Source organism: Triturus cristatus, chromosome 7 (genome assembly GCF_964204655.1).
Source record: "Triturus cristatus chromosome 7, aTriCri1.1, whole genome shotgun sequence".
Classification (NCBI taxonomy): domain Eukaryota; kingdom Metazoa; phylum Chordata; class Amphibia; order Caudata; family Salamandridae; genus Triturus; species Triturus cristatus.
Genome location: NC_140590.1, coordinates 1,716,092,386 through 1,716,108,716, shown reverse-complemented (window position 1 = coordinate 1,716,108,716; position 16,331 = coordinate 1,716,092,386). Strand labels below are relative to the sequence as shown.

Below are 16,331 nucleotides of genomic sequence, written 5' to 3'. Positions count from 1 at the left end.
AGGAAGCGATGTTAACCAGGCACTGGCGAAAATTAGCTAAAGAGCTATCAGAGTGGTCCTTAAATGAGAACACAAGCTGCGTATCATCAGCATAGAAGATCACTCTGACGCCCCAGGATTCGACCACCTTCGCCAGTGGCCTGAGATACACATTAAATAGGAGGGGGCTCAGGGCAGATCCCTGCGGCACCCCCCATAACAGTGGTTTCTGCGTGGAAACAAAGGATCCTAGGGCAACCTGTTGGGATCTGCCCGACAGAAATGATTTCACCCAAGCCAAAGGGGTCCCTCCAATGCCCACTTCCAGAAGACGATTTAGCAAAATGCTATGAGAGATGGTATCGAATGCTGCGGATAGGTCGAGGAGGACCAGCATGGCCTCCTCTCCCCTATCCACACATTCGCGAATTGATTCCGTCGCTTCCAGCAGGGCTGACTCAGTGCTGAAGTTTGGCCTGAATCCTGACTGGGTGTCATGGAGCAGATGGTTTGTTTCTGGGTATTCGGACAGTTGCTCTTGTACCGCCTTCTCTAACACTTTAGCTGGTTTAGGGAGAAGTGAGATGGGTCGGTAATTACCAAAGCATAATGGGTCAGCACCCGTTTTTTTAAGGATTGGTAGCAACAGCGCATGTTTCCACGAAGAGGGAAAAAGGCCCGATTGCAGGGAAGAATTCCAGATGACTAGCAGAGGTTTAATTATTAGCGGGGCAATTTCATTCAGAATCCGAGCCGGGGCTGGATCGAGCGGGGATCCTGACTTGCATTTTAGAAACAGGGACAGAGCCTGATCTTCAGACAACGGTTTGAAGGAAGTGAATGCTACCTCGCACGAGGTGTCATTGGCTGAAGTAACTACTATGGGGATCTGTTGAATAGTTGCTGTAATGTTCACGATTTTCTCATGAAAGAAATCTGACAGGCCATCGCTAAGTATTTGGCTGGGGATGACAGGAGCTGCTAAAACAGAGGGATTTGCGAACTCCTTAACAATGTTAAAGAGGGCCTTGGTGGAATTTTCAGCACTTTTGATTTTATCCGCATAGTACTGTTTCATAACCGTGCGTTTAAGTTTGTGAAACTCTTTGAGAGCGGATCTGTAGAGGTGTTTGGAACCTGGGTCGTAGGATCAACACCAGATACGTTCCAATTTTTTACATTTGCTTCTGCTATCACGTAGTAGCGTTGAGAACCAGGGGGCTGAGGGTTTAGATCGTGAGGAAGAAAGATTCTGTATAGGGGCAATTTGTTCAATGGCGGCCATGAGATCTTTATTAAACGTAGATGCCATTACATTAAGATCATCGAAGGGATCAGAGCTGCTCCTAAACAGATGTTCCAGGGTCAAACTGGTGACTTTATGCCACTTTCTCCCCTGATCTCTAATGGTAGGATGCAACTTAGGTGGTTTAGGACTAGGGATTTCAGGTAATGGTCAGACCAAGTGAGGGGCAAAGGTGTAAAAACGTTAAGATCAAGCCAACTGGAGAAGATTAAATCAAGGGTATGTCCTGCCGAATGAGTGGGGCCTATAACCTTTTGGGGTAGATTCAAACCTTGCATGGATTCTGAAAGCAGAGGGGACAGTGTTCACAGTCACTAGCCAGTGACCGGCGTGGCACCAGGTAGGTACCAGGCGATGTCGGGTGCAAACAGGTGGTTAGGTGTAGCTTGTCTCCGCAGCCACGTGGTCCCTGAAGGTCGACGACGTCCAGGAGTCGAGTCACGAGCTGTCCCACGCAGGCTCTCGCTGTCAGCGGTGTCGGCGACTCGAAAGAAGCAACAAGCCTTGGCAAAGGCAGGAGTCGTGGAAATTCAAGAAAGCTGATTGTTCTGACCAGCAAGGTCAGAGGGGCTGCTCTTTTGGAGAGCAGCTGGGGCCAGTCTGGAGCAACCAGACCAGTGGCGTTGATTTCAAAATAGGTCGCCAAAATGGCCACTAGCCAACGGGTCAGGGACCGGGCAGGCGCGTCGAGATGCAAAGGGCCCCACGCAGATCATGGAGATGCTGGAGGGCTCACCTTTGGCGCAGATGCTGCTCGGTAGTTGGGCTTCTCAGGACCCAAAGCACAACTTGGAGGGAGCCTCTGTCGTTGCGCTTGCAGCTTGTCGTCGGTCTTCCAAGATGGCTGGCTCCACGTGTCTCGGTGCCTCCACGGGTTCCATCTTTGCAGGGACTGTGGATCGGGCTGTGAGAGGTCTGGAGGTCCAGGTCTTGTCGGGCTCTGGGCTCGGGCTCCGGCAGGAGGCGGCGGCAAAGCAGACGTCGAATAGCTGGTTGGTGCTTGCGTTAGCAAGATGGTCACTCCCTGACCATAGGGGAGATTTCCTTCTGTCCTCTGTGCAGCAGAGCGTCGAAGTACCCGTCTTCTTCTTAGTGTTAAGTTGATTCCAGGATGTCTGATTTTACCTGGGTTTCAGGTACTGTACATGTCGTGTCCCTCTAGAAGGGTGGAATGCTAACCCCGTCGCAAGAATTGGCGAGGGGTTAGTATTCCAATTCATATGACACCTTACTCGACATGTTTTGATAAAGCCAAACCAAAGATAGCATTTAACCGCGAGGTTCATAATGCACTTAAGAGTATATGGTATGACGATATCTGGAAACGGTAGAAGGAAGTTGTTCCGACCACTGCAGACAGGCTCAGCTCATGCCAGAGCACCATCTCACATGGAACCAAGCACTCTGCCTTCAGGATTGTCAAGGCCTGCCATAGGAGTGACTTATAGGTTAACATGTGTCCCATTTAAGGTTAGGTATAGGTATACTACACCTAAGTAAGAGGTGGTTACACCAACTTACCCCAGCTGAGTGATCAGCCAGTTGTGTCAAATTTGTTAGGCCAGGCCAGGGGTGGCATAATACATGCTTCAGCCCCTGGTAGGCCTTAGATACACCAATGCCCTGGGTACCTAGTGTACACTGGTACAGGGGCTCACAGGGTGATCCAATTCCAATTGGTTATGCACCTAGGGTGCATAGTGTCAATTTAGTTAGAGAGAACAGCAGGCTGGGGGTCTGATTGGCAGGCCCACAGCCTCAATATGTCAAAAACCAGTGAAGCAAAAAGCAAAAATTTGGGGTGACGATAGGATAGCAGACCCTACTCTCCTACACCTGTGAATTAGCATTCCAAGGCAAAGAGCCCGCCACCTTTGGTATGCGCATCTGGCTTCCCTCATAGGCAGGGCTGGACTGGGAACTCAAAGCAGCCCTGGCAATTTTCTTGGCCAGCCCCTAGGGAAGCATTGCCCTGCTGCGGGAGGCTGGAAACACTTGCTGCTTTTGTTACTGGGGCCCGATATTGCAGCACCACTGCAAAACTGAACCCCAGTAAGAACATCCACCCTCACCGCTGCAAAACCGGCACCCACCCTTCCAGTCTCCTGGGGAAACACCTGATGCACAGTAAGTACCCCTGTGTCCAGAGCCCCTTTGGCACCGGAAGAGGCGGGAAAATTAGTAGTCAGATAGGCAAGCCCACCCCCAGGCCAGTACCACCCTTAAGGTGGGCTACCTGAAGTGGATACGACTTTTCAGAGTCTGTCATCTTGGTGATGGCAAACTTAGGGACTCTGGGACAAGGTTATACCCACTTCCCACAGTAAGTGGTCATACAGGGTGCATAGTGACCACATGGATCAGTAGCCCATTGGCTACTACCCTATACTCTCTAAAGCCCCTCAAGCTAGTATTCAGGGGAGCTCCTGGCACAAGGTAATCAGATCCTGCCAACCAAAAGAAGAAGAAGGACCGAAGAACCATGAAAGCAAGAACTGAAGACAAACCAAGTGACTTTGTGCCAACCCTGCGGGCCTGTCCACCTATTCGACAATTGTGCCAAAGTCGTCTCATTCTGGAAGCTGCTGATCTTCCAAAGCCTGAGAGGACTGCAAGCACTTCTCTAAAGACTCAGGAACTCCAGTGGAGCAGCGGAGAAACCTTAGAGGACTTAAAGACCGTAAAAACCCAACACCGGCAAGCACAACTGCCCCCGTCGCTCCAAGCCAGAGTTGAAGTTGGGCAATGGTGGCAACGTGGTCCCCCAGCCCTCCAGAGACAAAGACCACCTGAGGCAGAGGCAACCGGACTCAGTACCCTCAACTTGGTCTAGTAACCCTTCGACTTGCCCACTGTGGACTCACCAACGTCAGCTGCAGCCTCTGTCTGCAGGCCCACTCTACAGCGACTGCTCCCGGACCTAAGGACATTTCTGCACCCGTCACCTCTGGCCTTTGGAGCAGATGACCAAAGGTGTCCCCACGTCCCCTAAGATGGTTGGTTCAGCTCGAATGGCCCTCCTAGCCAAACTTGCAGCCTCTTTTCACAAAGACCGACCCCCACAGACTAACATTGGGCACCAGATGCTGTATTGAACCTCATGCCACCCCACGGTGTTGACTTTTAATACCTAAAAGTATTTCTCTTGCAAAACTTACTTACCTGATTGCATTTATTCTGGTGCCTAAATATATATGCATTTATTCTGATGCCTAAATATATATAAAAAGTATGTGTTATTTCTATAAATGGGTGTGAATCACCTTATTGAGTCGTGTGCATCATTTATTGACTGTGTATGTATTTGCAGATTCACACCCATGTATTTGCAGATGTCTAACACTCCTCTCTGATAATCCTAACGCTGCTTGCCCACACTTCCCCCTTGAGGACCACCTAGGATTGCCAGAGCAAGCCCCTGTCCACTCATAAGGGAATACCAGGACTCTTTGCACAATATACCACTTTTTGGTATACTACATTAAGAGCTAACTTCCTACACAGAGCATAACTTGAGGAGGGAAATTGAGGCAATATTATCTAGAGAAGTGCATCTCCCTTTGACCCTGTAGTGCACCCCTTGAACAATGTCCCTTATCGGTGGTGGCGGAGGCTATGCGGTCTTTGACTAGTATGTGTCAGCCAAGCGAGATCAGAAGGTATAAAACAGGGTGCTGTGTCACCTTTGGAGACGAGCTCGAAAGGAGAAGGGCCCCTGATATTATCAGTGAGTATGCAACAGCTGTGGGACATCAGGCTCTATAAGCTACGGTACACCAACCACTGGGACAGCTTCAAGCATTATAAGGCCTAGGTGGCTTTAGTAATCTGCCAAGCACCGAAACTTTATGACATTTTAGGTCAAATTCAGAAATGACTAGTACTTGTTTTAAACAAAGTAAATAGAAAGTCTAGTTATTGCCATACAGATGGAAAGCAGTAAAAATTTCCAGAAAAAGCAGATTGATTAACATCTCCATAAATTAACATTTCAGAAATGAGTGTCTCATTAACTCAAATCATGGTGTATTGTCTCAGCACAAAAGAATTAGATAATATTTTTTTCAGAAAATGTAATAAACACGTATATAGGCCTAGAGCTGGCTTACTCAGCCCCTGCACTCAACTCCTCACTCTACCAATCTTCACACAAACTAGCAGTAGTTCTACACAAAATGTTATTTAAAAAAAAAAAAAAAAAAAAAAAGAGGCTGTTTCTATGAGAGCTGTCAGAATGGGAGGCATTTTAACATAACCTCTGAGAAAAAAACGTATTTTATTTTAAAGTTGTTATAAAGAGTGGAACCTGAAATATCTGGTGCAGGTTTCAGAGCTTAACAATATGAACTCTAATTAGTTGTAACAACTGGCCGCATAAAGAGTTATTGAACTGTCCACAATGTCCGAAAAATATACATAGCTGGACATAGTTATATGGTAGTGATTTTAATGGTTGTGCATATATAATCTAAGGTGAATTGGGCACATATGAAATACGTTATATTTTCATGTAGCATTTGAGAGAGCAGACTAGCATGGTAAATATGTATTATCTAACTAATTGGTACTCAACTGATCCGCCTCAATAAAACAAAACGCTCCTCTGATGGCATTCAAACCCTGCATCCTTATCAACAAGAGAAAGTACAGTGTCTCAATAACATTCAAATAGGTATTTCTTGAATTGGGCAAAGTAGGCACATGAGGCGTTCCTTGCTAATCGCAAATGTAAGAATTATAGCACAGTTACCCGCTGAGATGCACAACCATTAACACAGTAGCGCATAACTCGGCAAATTCCACATATTGCCTTCACCTTGGCATTACACCGCCGGTTTTTCCGCATCTTTGCAGGTCACCGCAGCAGTATCACTATGTACGTGATTTCTAGCACAATGCTAAATTTCACAAATATTTGTATGTTAGTCTGTATGTTTGTTTGTTCTTGCCTCCATGTCTTTGCCTTACAGGAATGCTCTGAGAGGGAATCCCCCTCTTACACTTAGTGCACCTTAGAGCATGCATCACACCTCTTGGTCTAATACTACACTTAAGTTTAGATCCCACACTTTCACTTTAAGGTCCTGAGGAAAGCCAGTACATACACAAGGCCCGGCTGAAACATGTAGACTGTCTGTTGGATGTAGGAGTTCGTAATCTTTACTCCACCCGCATCCACCACTTTGCTCTTACTACTGCCAGTGGCCCAAACATTCAAATAAACCCCTGTGGGTAATGGGACCACTGTACAGTTTTAAATGTCACTTTCACACCACATCACTGCACACTCAGTAAAATACCCGCTCCGCTGTAAACAGGCGTTGTAGCACATCAGGGACACACTCGGTGTCACCAGGTGGGCCCGATGATGAAGCATGCCACCAACTAGGTTGGTGGGTGAGGGCTTCATAAAAAAGAAAAAAAACTCTTTTTACCTTAAACATACAGCCCCTCTTTATCACGTACACTGAAACTAGTTCTTCTTGATGATACATATATAATGTGGGGATAAGGACTAGCTAGCTAATCCTCCCTCTCCTCTTGCTTGAATGCTTGAATAAGCTGGGGCTTATTCAAGCATTCTATTGGAGGGAAGATAGCTTATTCAAAGCATCCCATTGGAGGGAAGATATTCAAATAAAGATACCATTAGCACAGCAAAATTTCGAGTCAGCCTATGATTAAGGAACTTTTTCCGAAACGCGTCAGACGAGCTCCAATGATGGGAGTTTCTGCTGATGCCTGCGCATGATTTCTGCCTCCCGAGTGCGCCCCTGCAACTGAGCAGCTGTTTCTTGAGAATATATATATATATATATATATATATATATATATATATATATTTGAACCAGTCCTGAACTGCAGGCATACGAAGACAGGCGCTGACACCGTGGGACGATATATCAAAGAAATATTTATTTCCAAAGGATGCCCTGACGCGTTTCGACGGATACAACCGTCTTCTTCACTACATCAGGTCCCTCTATAGTGTCTGCTTATATACGAAAGACAAGGCACAATCCACCATGGTTGTCACAGCAACACTAGTCATAGACATAAAAGAAATTTCGGTTGTGTCTGTGTTGAATAGCGACAATTACGAAACAGTGATTAAGAATTATACTAAAAGAACACTGTAGTTTCAACCAAATAAGAAACAATTAATACATTGTGGCATAATCAAACCAAGACCTGCTATAGAGACTGAAATAGTACACTAGTGTGTAGACGTTATACAGTTAATGTTGTGGCTTTCATATGAAAATAATTGCATCACTGAAGGTTAACAATTAAACAGTTCGTCAAAAAATACAATATGCCATATTTGTAAAATGTTCGTTATTTGAGCCCAAGTGGGCCGACATACAGAGTGTTCCAAAAAGATAAAAAGAGAAATTAACAGGTGTGGGTGCCTTAAAGATACGAAAAAGGTTATACAAAAAAGGAAAGAACCAATGTTTCGGATCAGAATACAGGAGCGAGATGCATACACAGCTGGTAGACATTTGTAGTGATTTTCTAAAGATGTACATTTAACGCTTCGTCAGTGTTCATCCCATTGGGGATCTTGCTGTCCAGCAGTATGATATATCTGGATTCTAATCGTCTCAGACGTAATTGTCTGTTCCCTCCCCTTATGTTTTTAGGAATGCTGTCAATGACAAAATAGGATAGGTCATCTATTTTGCCATCGTGCTGTGAGTTAATATGTCTCGCTATCGGATATGTCTGGTCATCATTAGTGATGGCCCTTAGATGTTGCAGTATCCGGACATGTACAGGATGTATCGTACTCCCTACATATGTTTTGTTGCAGGTACAGCGAAGGACATATACTGCAAAATCTGTTTTGCAAGAAAAACTGCCCCGGATTTCAAAAGGGGTTTTTCTGAAAGGAAGAGAGATAGATCTAGTGTTCACCCCGTATTTACAGGCTTTGCATTTAGAACATTTCTGAAAGCCTCTCTGTGGTTTAAGCCAAGTACCTCCCTTGGTGAGTGTGGGTGCATTGGTGACCAGTTCCTGTTGCATACTTTTTGCTCTTCTGAAAGTCAATTGGGGAAATGTTTGGCACATAGGACCTATTATAGGGTCATCACGCACTAGAGGCCAGTGTCTGTATAGAATCTCTCAGATTCATGTGGTAAGTGTTGTAACCAGCAATGAGTCGGGGAGTGTTGTCAGCTGTCTTGTGTGTGGGTTTTTGGCTGTCCTTGAAGATCAGATCTTCCCTTTTAAATTTGTCACACTTGTGTTTGGCTGAACTTAATGTTGTGGTATTATAACCCCTGTTTTTTAGGCGTTGAAACAGACTGTCTGTGGATCTCTTAAGGCTGTCTTGGGTGCTGCAGTTACGTTTCATCCTTAGGCATTCAGCATAAGGGATGCTATTGATAAGATTGCGTGGGTGGAAACTGCTGGCATGAAGGATGGCATTGCCAGAAGTGGGTTTCCTAAATGTTCTTGATTGTATATGTTGATTATCTATATACAATTCCAAGTCTAAAAAACAAATGGACTCATTACTGGTGGCACTTGTAAACTTCAGGTTTAGCGAGTTCTCATTAATAGCAGACACAAAGTCAATAGCGCTCTGTTCAGTGCCTTTCCATAAAATAAAAATGTCATCTATATATCTTTTGTATAGAATGACATTATTCATGAAAATACTTTCGTGCCTTTTCCTGAGTACCTGCTCCTCCCACCAGCCCATATGCAAATTAGCATAGCTGGGGGCGAAGCAGGTACCCATGGCAGTTCCCTGTACTTGTTTATACAATAGCCTGTCAAAAATGAATATATTGTTCTCCAGACACCACTCAGCCATATGTAGAAGCATGAGTGTATGGTGGTGTAACCCTATGGGTCTGGTGCCTAAATAATGATTGAGTGCATTCAGGCCGTCTTTGTGTCTGATACTCGTGTACAAAGTTTGTACATCGAGAGTCATAAGTATATAGTCGTCATGCCAGGCTAGGTCATAAATTTTTGCTAGGAAATCGCCCGTATCTTGGATATAGGCTGGGAGTTCTCTAACAAAAGGTTGCAAAAAATGGTCTATAAATCTGCTGGTATTTTCAAATAGGCTGCCAATTGCAGATATAATCGGCCTGCCTGGGGGGGTCTGAGCATTCTTATGGATCTTGAGAAGGAGGTACAGTTGGGGCGTGACGGGATAATCATTTTTCAAGAAATCAAATTCCACTTTCGAAATGAGACCGCCACATCTCCAATCATATAAACACTTGTGGTATTTCTGTTTTACACTGATTATACCTGTGGTGCTAATACGAGTATAACATTCTTTATCATGCAATATATATATACCAAAATTCCGAATGGTTTAAATATTGAGGAGGATTTACATGTACATTTGATATGAAGAATTTTTTCAATAATCCATTTCTTTACTTGAATTTTATAATTTTTTAATTTTTAACACCAAATAGTAAACACCTAGAAACAACATATAGGTCACATAACAGTTGTATTTTATTGAATAATAAGTCTGTACCATCATGATAAACTAAAGTGGTATATTGAGTCATTTGATGAAAATAAATAATAAAAATCTTTTTTCAAAATGTTAATACTATGTGCCTATAACAAAACGGAAGTGGAGCATATAAATATTTGCACAAGCAGTATGATGTATTCATTTATGTCCCATACAACTCCGTGGAGTTATACTGTGATAATAATTATATTATACTTATTATTATAGGCACTGAAGCATTTTTATATAACTCATTTAGGAAAATTATACAAATATTTTAACTTGTAACATTTTTTTTTTTTTTTTCTTGTACCCAAAATTTTTTTTTTTACTGTAAATGCTATTTTGCACAGAAATTAAGAATGTTGTACTATAAATCAGATGTACTGTAATGCACTTGCACTTTATTAATAATGACTCTTACTAAATTACAATCTGTTTTTTATTCATTAACAGAATCATGGATTGGATATGACTGAATCTTTGGGCACTTGCCCGATATTCCTTTGCAAATGGATATTATGACTGACTCTATAAAAGAAAAATTAAGGCAATTCATAGTATATCATGATTGATATTTGAAACTACGTGTTATCCTAAGAGCCTATTAGGAAATAGCGATTAATTGTGTGAATTTTAAATCTTATATTTTGTGGACATTGTACGATTTTATTCATGTCAAAACAAAAATAATAATTTTTTTCAAATGAATTAAGTCTTACAATTTTATAGAGTATTTTAACATATGTAATATGGAATTCTAAATACTATATATGTGGATTTATTAGTGATTTTAACTAATGAATTGTAAGTTGGTCTGAGCAATGCTAATGATGATATTTATTTGTGCAGTCTGTTCACTATATCCATTGTATCAAACAAATCATGTGACCTTCCTGGCGTGTTTAAAACTGGTGTTTTTCATTGACTTCCCAGTGTGAGAAAGGCAGGTGTGCCGAAACGCGTCAAGCTGATAAAATAAACTCAAGCTGAATGGTGAAGCTCACCCGAGTGTCGGAGTCTGATTTCTGCGGTGAAATTGGAGGTGGTTTGAATATATATATATATATATATATATATATATATATATATATATATATATATATATATATGTGTGTTTGTGTGTATGTATGCAAGAATATATATATCTTTCTTGCAGAGTTTGTAAGGATGTTACCATCATACATCCCGGATACTGCTGATTTTATTAGGAACATTGCGGATATCTCTTGGGAACCTGACATGCTGATGATTGTCCTTGATGTCACCAGTTTATATACCTGTATTGAACATGAGAATGGCCTACGGGCAATACGGTATTTCTTAAAAGGAAGATCCTTAAAATTTGCAGAACATAATGAAATGTTGACTGAATTTTTATGGTTCTGATTAACCAATAATATGTTCTTGGTTAATAAGCAATATTACCGTCAAATACAGGGCACAGCCATGGGCACCTGCTTTGCCCCCAGCTACGCAAACTTCTTCGTGGGCTGGTGGGAGAAGCAGGTGGCCTGGGCTGAAAAATAAAATCATTGGGTCATGTGTATAATAGGATGGTATAGATACACAGATGATCTATTCATACTATGGAAGGGCTCCCAAACTGATGCAGAGAGATATGTAGTAGAACTCAACAGTTCATTGAATCTACATTTCAGTTGGCATTTCAGTACCACAGAGGTGGCTTTTTTGAGATCTAAAGGTCTTTATTAGGGACGGAAAAATATGCACTTCCCAATTTAGGAAAAAGACTGCAGGCAACTCTATATTAGAGGCACACAGTAGTCATCAAAAATCTTTGAAAAATAGCATACCTTACGGAGAATCACTTTGTCTCAAAAGAAACTGCACCTTAGATAAAGATTTTCACATTGAAGCATCAGCAGCGATAGAGATATTCAAGGTACGAGGTTACTGTCCAGACCTGCTTACAAAGACTCTAGAGTGGAAAGAATTCCCAGACACTGTCTGTTACCGGATAAAGAGAGACCTAATACTCAAGTAAGTGAAACCTTTAGATTCATCACTACCTTCTCTAACAATGCAGGTACACTAAGGAAAATACTGTGTGGTAACTGGCACATCTTACAAACAGACACGGTAATAGGAAAGACTTTACCGGATTATCCTAAAGTGATATTTAGATGAAGAAGATCTTTAAAAGATACACTTGTACATAGTCATTATGAACCAATCCCATACAATCCTAGACTACGTACATTGACTGACTTTTTCCTTGCTCTATATTTAAGGCCTGCAGACATAGTTCAAAGACCTTGACATACAAGATTCCCGGTAGAGCACAACCTAGAGTCATCAATAAATTCATGACCTGCAACACACCGTTTAGTGTGTATTGTCTGGTATGTCCCTGCAATATGCAGTATATTGGGAGCACCATACACCCAACAAAACGCAGTATTTTAGAGCATGCCAGAGCAATAGAGAAAAAAGATTTTACCTATCCTGTGGCAAGGCATTTTTCTAAATTTCATAACAGCGACAGGAGTTTATTGAAATTTTACTGCTTAGATCACATTCCTGCAAGCGAATGGGGTGGTAATCATGAGCTTAAGCTACGTAGGTTAGAATCTAGGTTTATAATTGATCTGCAAACTACCATGCCTAATGGTTTAAATACAGAAGAAGAACTTGTGATTCGTCTAGGATGAGTTCATGCCATGTTCTGAGAGCTGCATGTATGATCAATTGTTGAAAGCTAGTGAGAGTCGTATTGTAGAAATGAATTGTATTTTGCATGAGCAACACGCTCTCAGATTTTCCCATTCAGGGCTTAATAACTTTTCCGCAAGTGCAGTAATTATTGATGTACATTTTGAGGCACCATTTATTGAGGTAACAACTGTCATTGCGTACTTAAAGAATAGCATAACTTTTGATTTAATTATTATCTTATATGGCTGAATTGTCAGTAATTGACTGATTGCATATGATAATAGAAACTTGCCTATAACAGTCGTTAACAATTATTATCACTACAGAAACACAAATCATGCCGTGTTTCCAAATTTAGTTCAAGAATGAATTATGAATTCTCACAAACCAGGAACGAAATTTAATTACGAGTGGATTGTATATACTTTCTTTCGTTTTCCTTGTTTGTTAACATGTGTTAAGATGGCGCCTCTCCGAAGCATATTTCTTTGAGTCTGTTTTCTATGTCGATATAATATGCACCCAAAGTGATATACGTAACCAGGATATAATACTGATGAACTTACGGCGCGAAGCCGAAACGCGTCCTGTGCTTCATCTCGGTGAAATAAAATAACCGAGTTTCACCTTCGATCAAGTGCTGTCCCTTTAATTTTCCTTCTGGGAGGTGATGTCGAGCCAAATATATATATTGCCCATGATGTGTAGAGTAACTTGCTTTTTCTTACCAAGTTAAAGTAATGGCTGGACCATCATATTTTTAGGAGTTACTTTGTGAGATGCTGAGTTCTGAGTCTCTAACCTCACACCACCTCCCAGTATAAGCCTGGGAGTGCTCAAACTGCTACCCTGAGAGTTAAGAGCTAAAGTGGAGCACTTGGCACCCAGATTTCAGGCCCTAGTAAGTCCTCTGAACACGCTAGAGGCAATCAAACTCAGTAACCTCAATTTGGTCTAGAAACTCTTGCGTATCCTAGGGATCACAAACTGGGTGTGACAACAACCAGTTAACACTAGCGCAAAAATATTAGAAACATTGTGAAAATGTATGCTGAGCAAAGGCAAGAGTTAATAGAAAATCCACACTGGGGCACTGATGAGAAGAGAGGAAAACAGTACATTCCAGGAATTGTGTGAAGGCCGATAATCAGTAACGTCACAACACACTAAGCTTGCATAGTAAAAACCTATGCACACCTCTAGTGATGCATTTCAACATGCCAAAATCAGTGCTAGCCAATGTTTTCTTACCCTGGTGCTGGTGCTCTGTTTCTGTAATGCAAAGACGCATGCTATGTATGAGCAGCCAGGTTAGCAACTTTTTGGCTTAGGAGTACACTCACAAAAAATATTCAGTGAAACATTTTCTAAAGTCGAAAGCTGAAATTTGGTACCTTCCAAATGCATGGGGCAAAGAAGTTCAACACACGGGTTTATACACACATTTACACAGAGAAACATGTTTCCCTTGCACCAAGGATCATACACAGTGACAGCTGGAATGAAACCAAAAAACCTTACTTCACCTCACCTGGCACACAACTGCATCTTCAAATATTCATCTAAAATGCTGACGACTTTGGGAAGCTCTATTTGGACCTCAAACCTGGGCAAGACTGGGGGGGGTGAGAAAGAGGAGTTTGATCATTCAGAGTGAGTGTGTGTACATAAATATCATGGCACACAAAACATAATGCTCGTCAGCTTTCTCTAAATTGTGACATCGTGTAACTGCATTAAAACATAAATAAATAGTACCTTTCATTCTGACAAAAACGTCATAAGATTTAAATTTATTTTCACTTTGCATGATGTAAATTCCAGAACATCTCTTAAATGTCGTGAAACATTTGGTGGATTTCCAGAGTCATGATATTTTTAAACATATGTACTTGTGCGGGACCCTTCCCAACTCCTCGACATATCTGCCTGATGCTGGCTCTTTCTAAACCCTGCATAGACAGAAACATCTCATTCTCATGCAGCAACATGCACACTGGTGAGGCACTATGCATCCCTTTGCATGTCCCTCACCTGCCAATGTGCAATGAAGACAAGCACCAAACTAACTTAGTGATTAATCTAGAGTAGGGCAGTAACAAAAAATTCCTTAAAATTTTGTACGAAATTATATATCTGGAGCAGAATTCCTCTCTTGAATTTCCTCCACCATAACCTTCCTATAGAGGAGAAAATTCTGTTAATGCATTGTCCTCTGAATTAGGAACTTGGTTCACAAACAGGAACATTTTCCCTTTCCACCAAACTTGGGTTGTCCATGTCTACAGGCAAACAGGCTTTAAACATTTAACAAACAGAGAAAAAAAATGAGGACAAATCACACCTTCTCTTTCTGACTAAAAGGCAACTTCACAAACCAAACACAAGAAGAACAAGATTCTATGGCATGCATAAGGATGGAGGTAAGGAGAACAAACTTGGCATTTTTGAAGAGTTGGTCTAAGTTATTATCAGGGTTGGAGGCAAAATCAGAAGGGCCAATTAGGTGCATATTTTACACATGTTATCTGGGGCCCCCACATCAAGCCGAGTATAATTCATGTTTCACTGAATTCATTTTTTAAATTCTGAAGAAACCCCAGGTGAATCCAGTGGATCTTAAATTATTGGCCAATATTCAAGATGGCGTATGCAGGCACACTCCTGGCAGCAGCAGTGATGAATGAATTACACTTTGAATGGAAAACAGTGATGGACTGCGACATAGTCTCATTCACTAATCATTCCTCTAGGCAGCATTCTATTCTCTTGTTTTGTGTTTGCCTATATTATTACAGAAAAGGACTAACCACATGCTAAGCAGTGTTGGCCCCACCCCAAAGTGGCAGTTCGGCATGACCGTTTAGGCCGCCTCTGCTCTGAAGAGGAACACAAACGACTGCAGACACGTTTCAGTCTTGTTGAGCTTCATCAGGAAGGTGAGTCCCCAGGCACAACAATCACACTGGACAGCATATAAGTAATGAATGAATATGCTTGACCACACAGCCCTTATTGTCAGATTGCAAAAATCCAGTTGCTAGACTAGTCTAGGTGACCTTTTCCCAAAAGATCCCAGGTAATTGTAATGGTTCTAATTTAGTCTCCACATCAGCTGACCTCTTGCGATGGACCCTAATCTTAACCTTCCCACCACAGCTCTTGCAATGGGTGTGTGACTCCCCTCAATTCAATCAATTCATTCTTTAAGTATTATTTGATTTATCTATGCAATTAATGCTTATGTATGGCTAAGACTAAATTTTTGGCAGAGGAGCATTGTGAGTGGTCAACCAGCTATAGGTGAACAATGGTTAGATAGTTACAGATAGGGCGATCATGTTGGGGGGCATGTAGCCTTCTGCTCTCGGAACCTGCCCAGTATAAGATATGTAAGTGAAGAATCTCTAATGAACTCTAATCTCATAATGGCTTGATGAACCACTGGTGACAGGATCATTTGCTATTTAGAAATTGGTGATCTTTCACATTTTCGGCAAAGTCCACCAGGTGATCTACCAGCCGTCTGCTGCGCGCTAATAGTTTCAAAGAAGACTTTCCCGTTGATCAACTTGTTTGTTACTCCAAATCCAAAATAAACCATAGACGTGCTTAAGCAAACTATGGACCATTTGCCAAACAGCAGAGTTTGCTGTTGCTACCTGACAAAAATTACAATCATTTTGCTTCTGGGAATGCTTTGAAATCTCATCTTGCGTTGGTGTAATACAGCATCAGCTGTTGCAAGCCCACAGACACTCAAGAAGCAACCTCACGGTGTTTGGGTTTGATTGGCCCATAGGGCAATCAGGCAGTGTCTGATGGGCTGGTCTGACAGGTCAGTGTGTGGGACTTTTTTTTGGCTATTTG

At 42.0% G+C, this 16,331-nt stretch overlaps 1 protein-coding gene across 1 annotated transcript in view; it reads right to left on the bottom strand.

Annotated features, from left to right (window-relative positions):
- Window positions 1-16,331, bottom strand: part of LOC146812866 (alpha-2-macroglobulin-like protein 1) — a 252,930-nt gene that overhangs the window by 193,890 nt on the left and 42,709 nt on the right. The window contains exon 7 of the mRNA XM_085619942.1: window positions 13,993-14,077. Within this exon, the coding sequence (XP_085476068.1) occupies window positions 13,993-14,077 (85 nt within the window). The remainder of the gene's footprint in view (window positions 1-13,992; window positions 14,078-16,331) is intronic.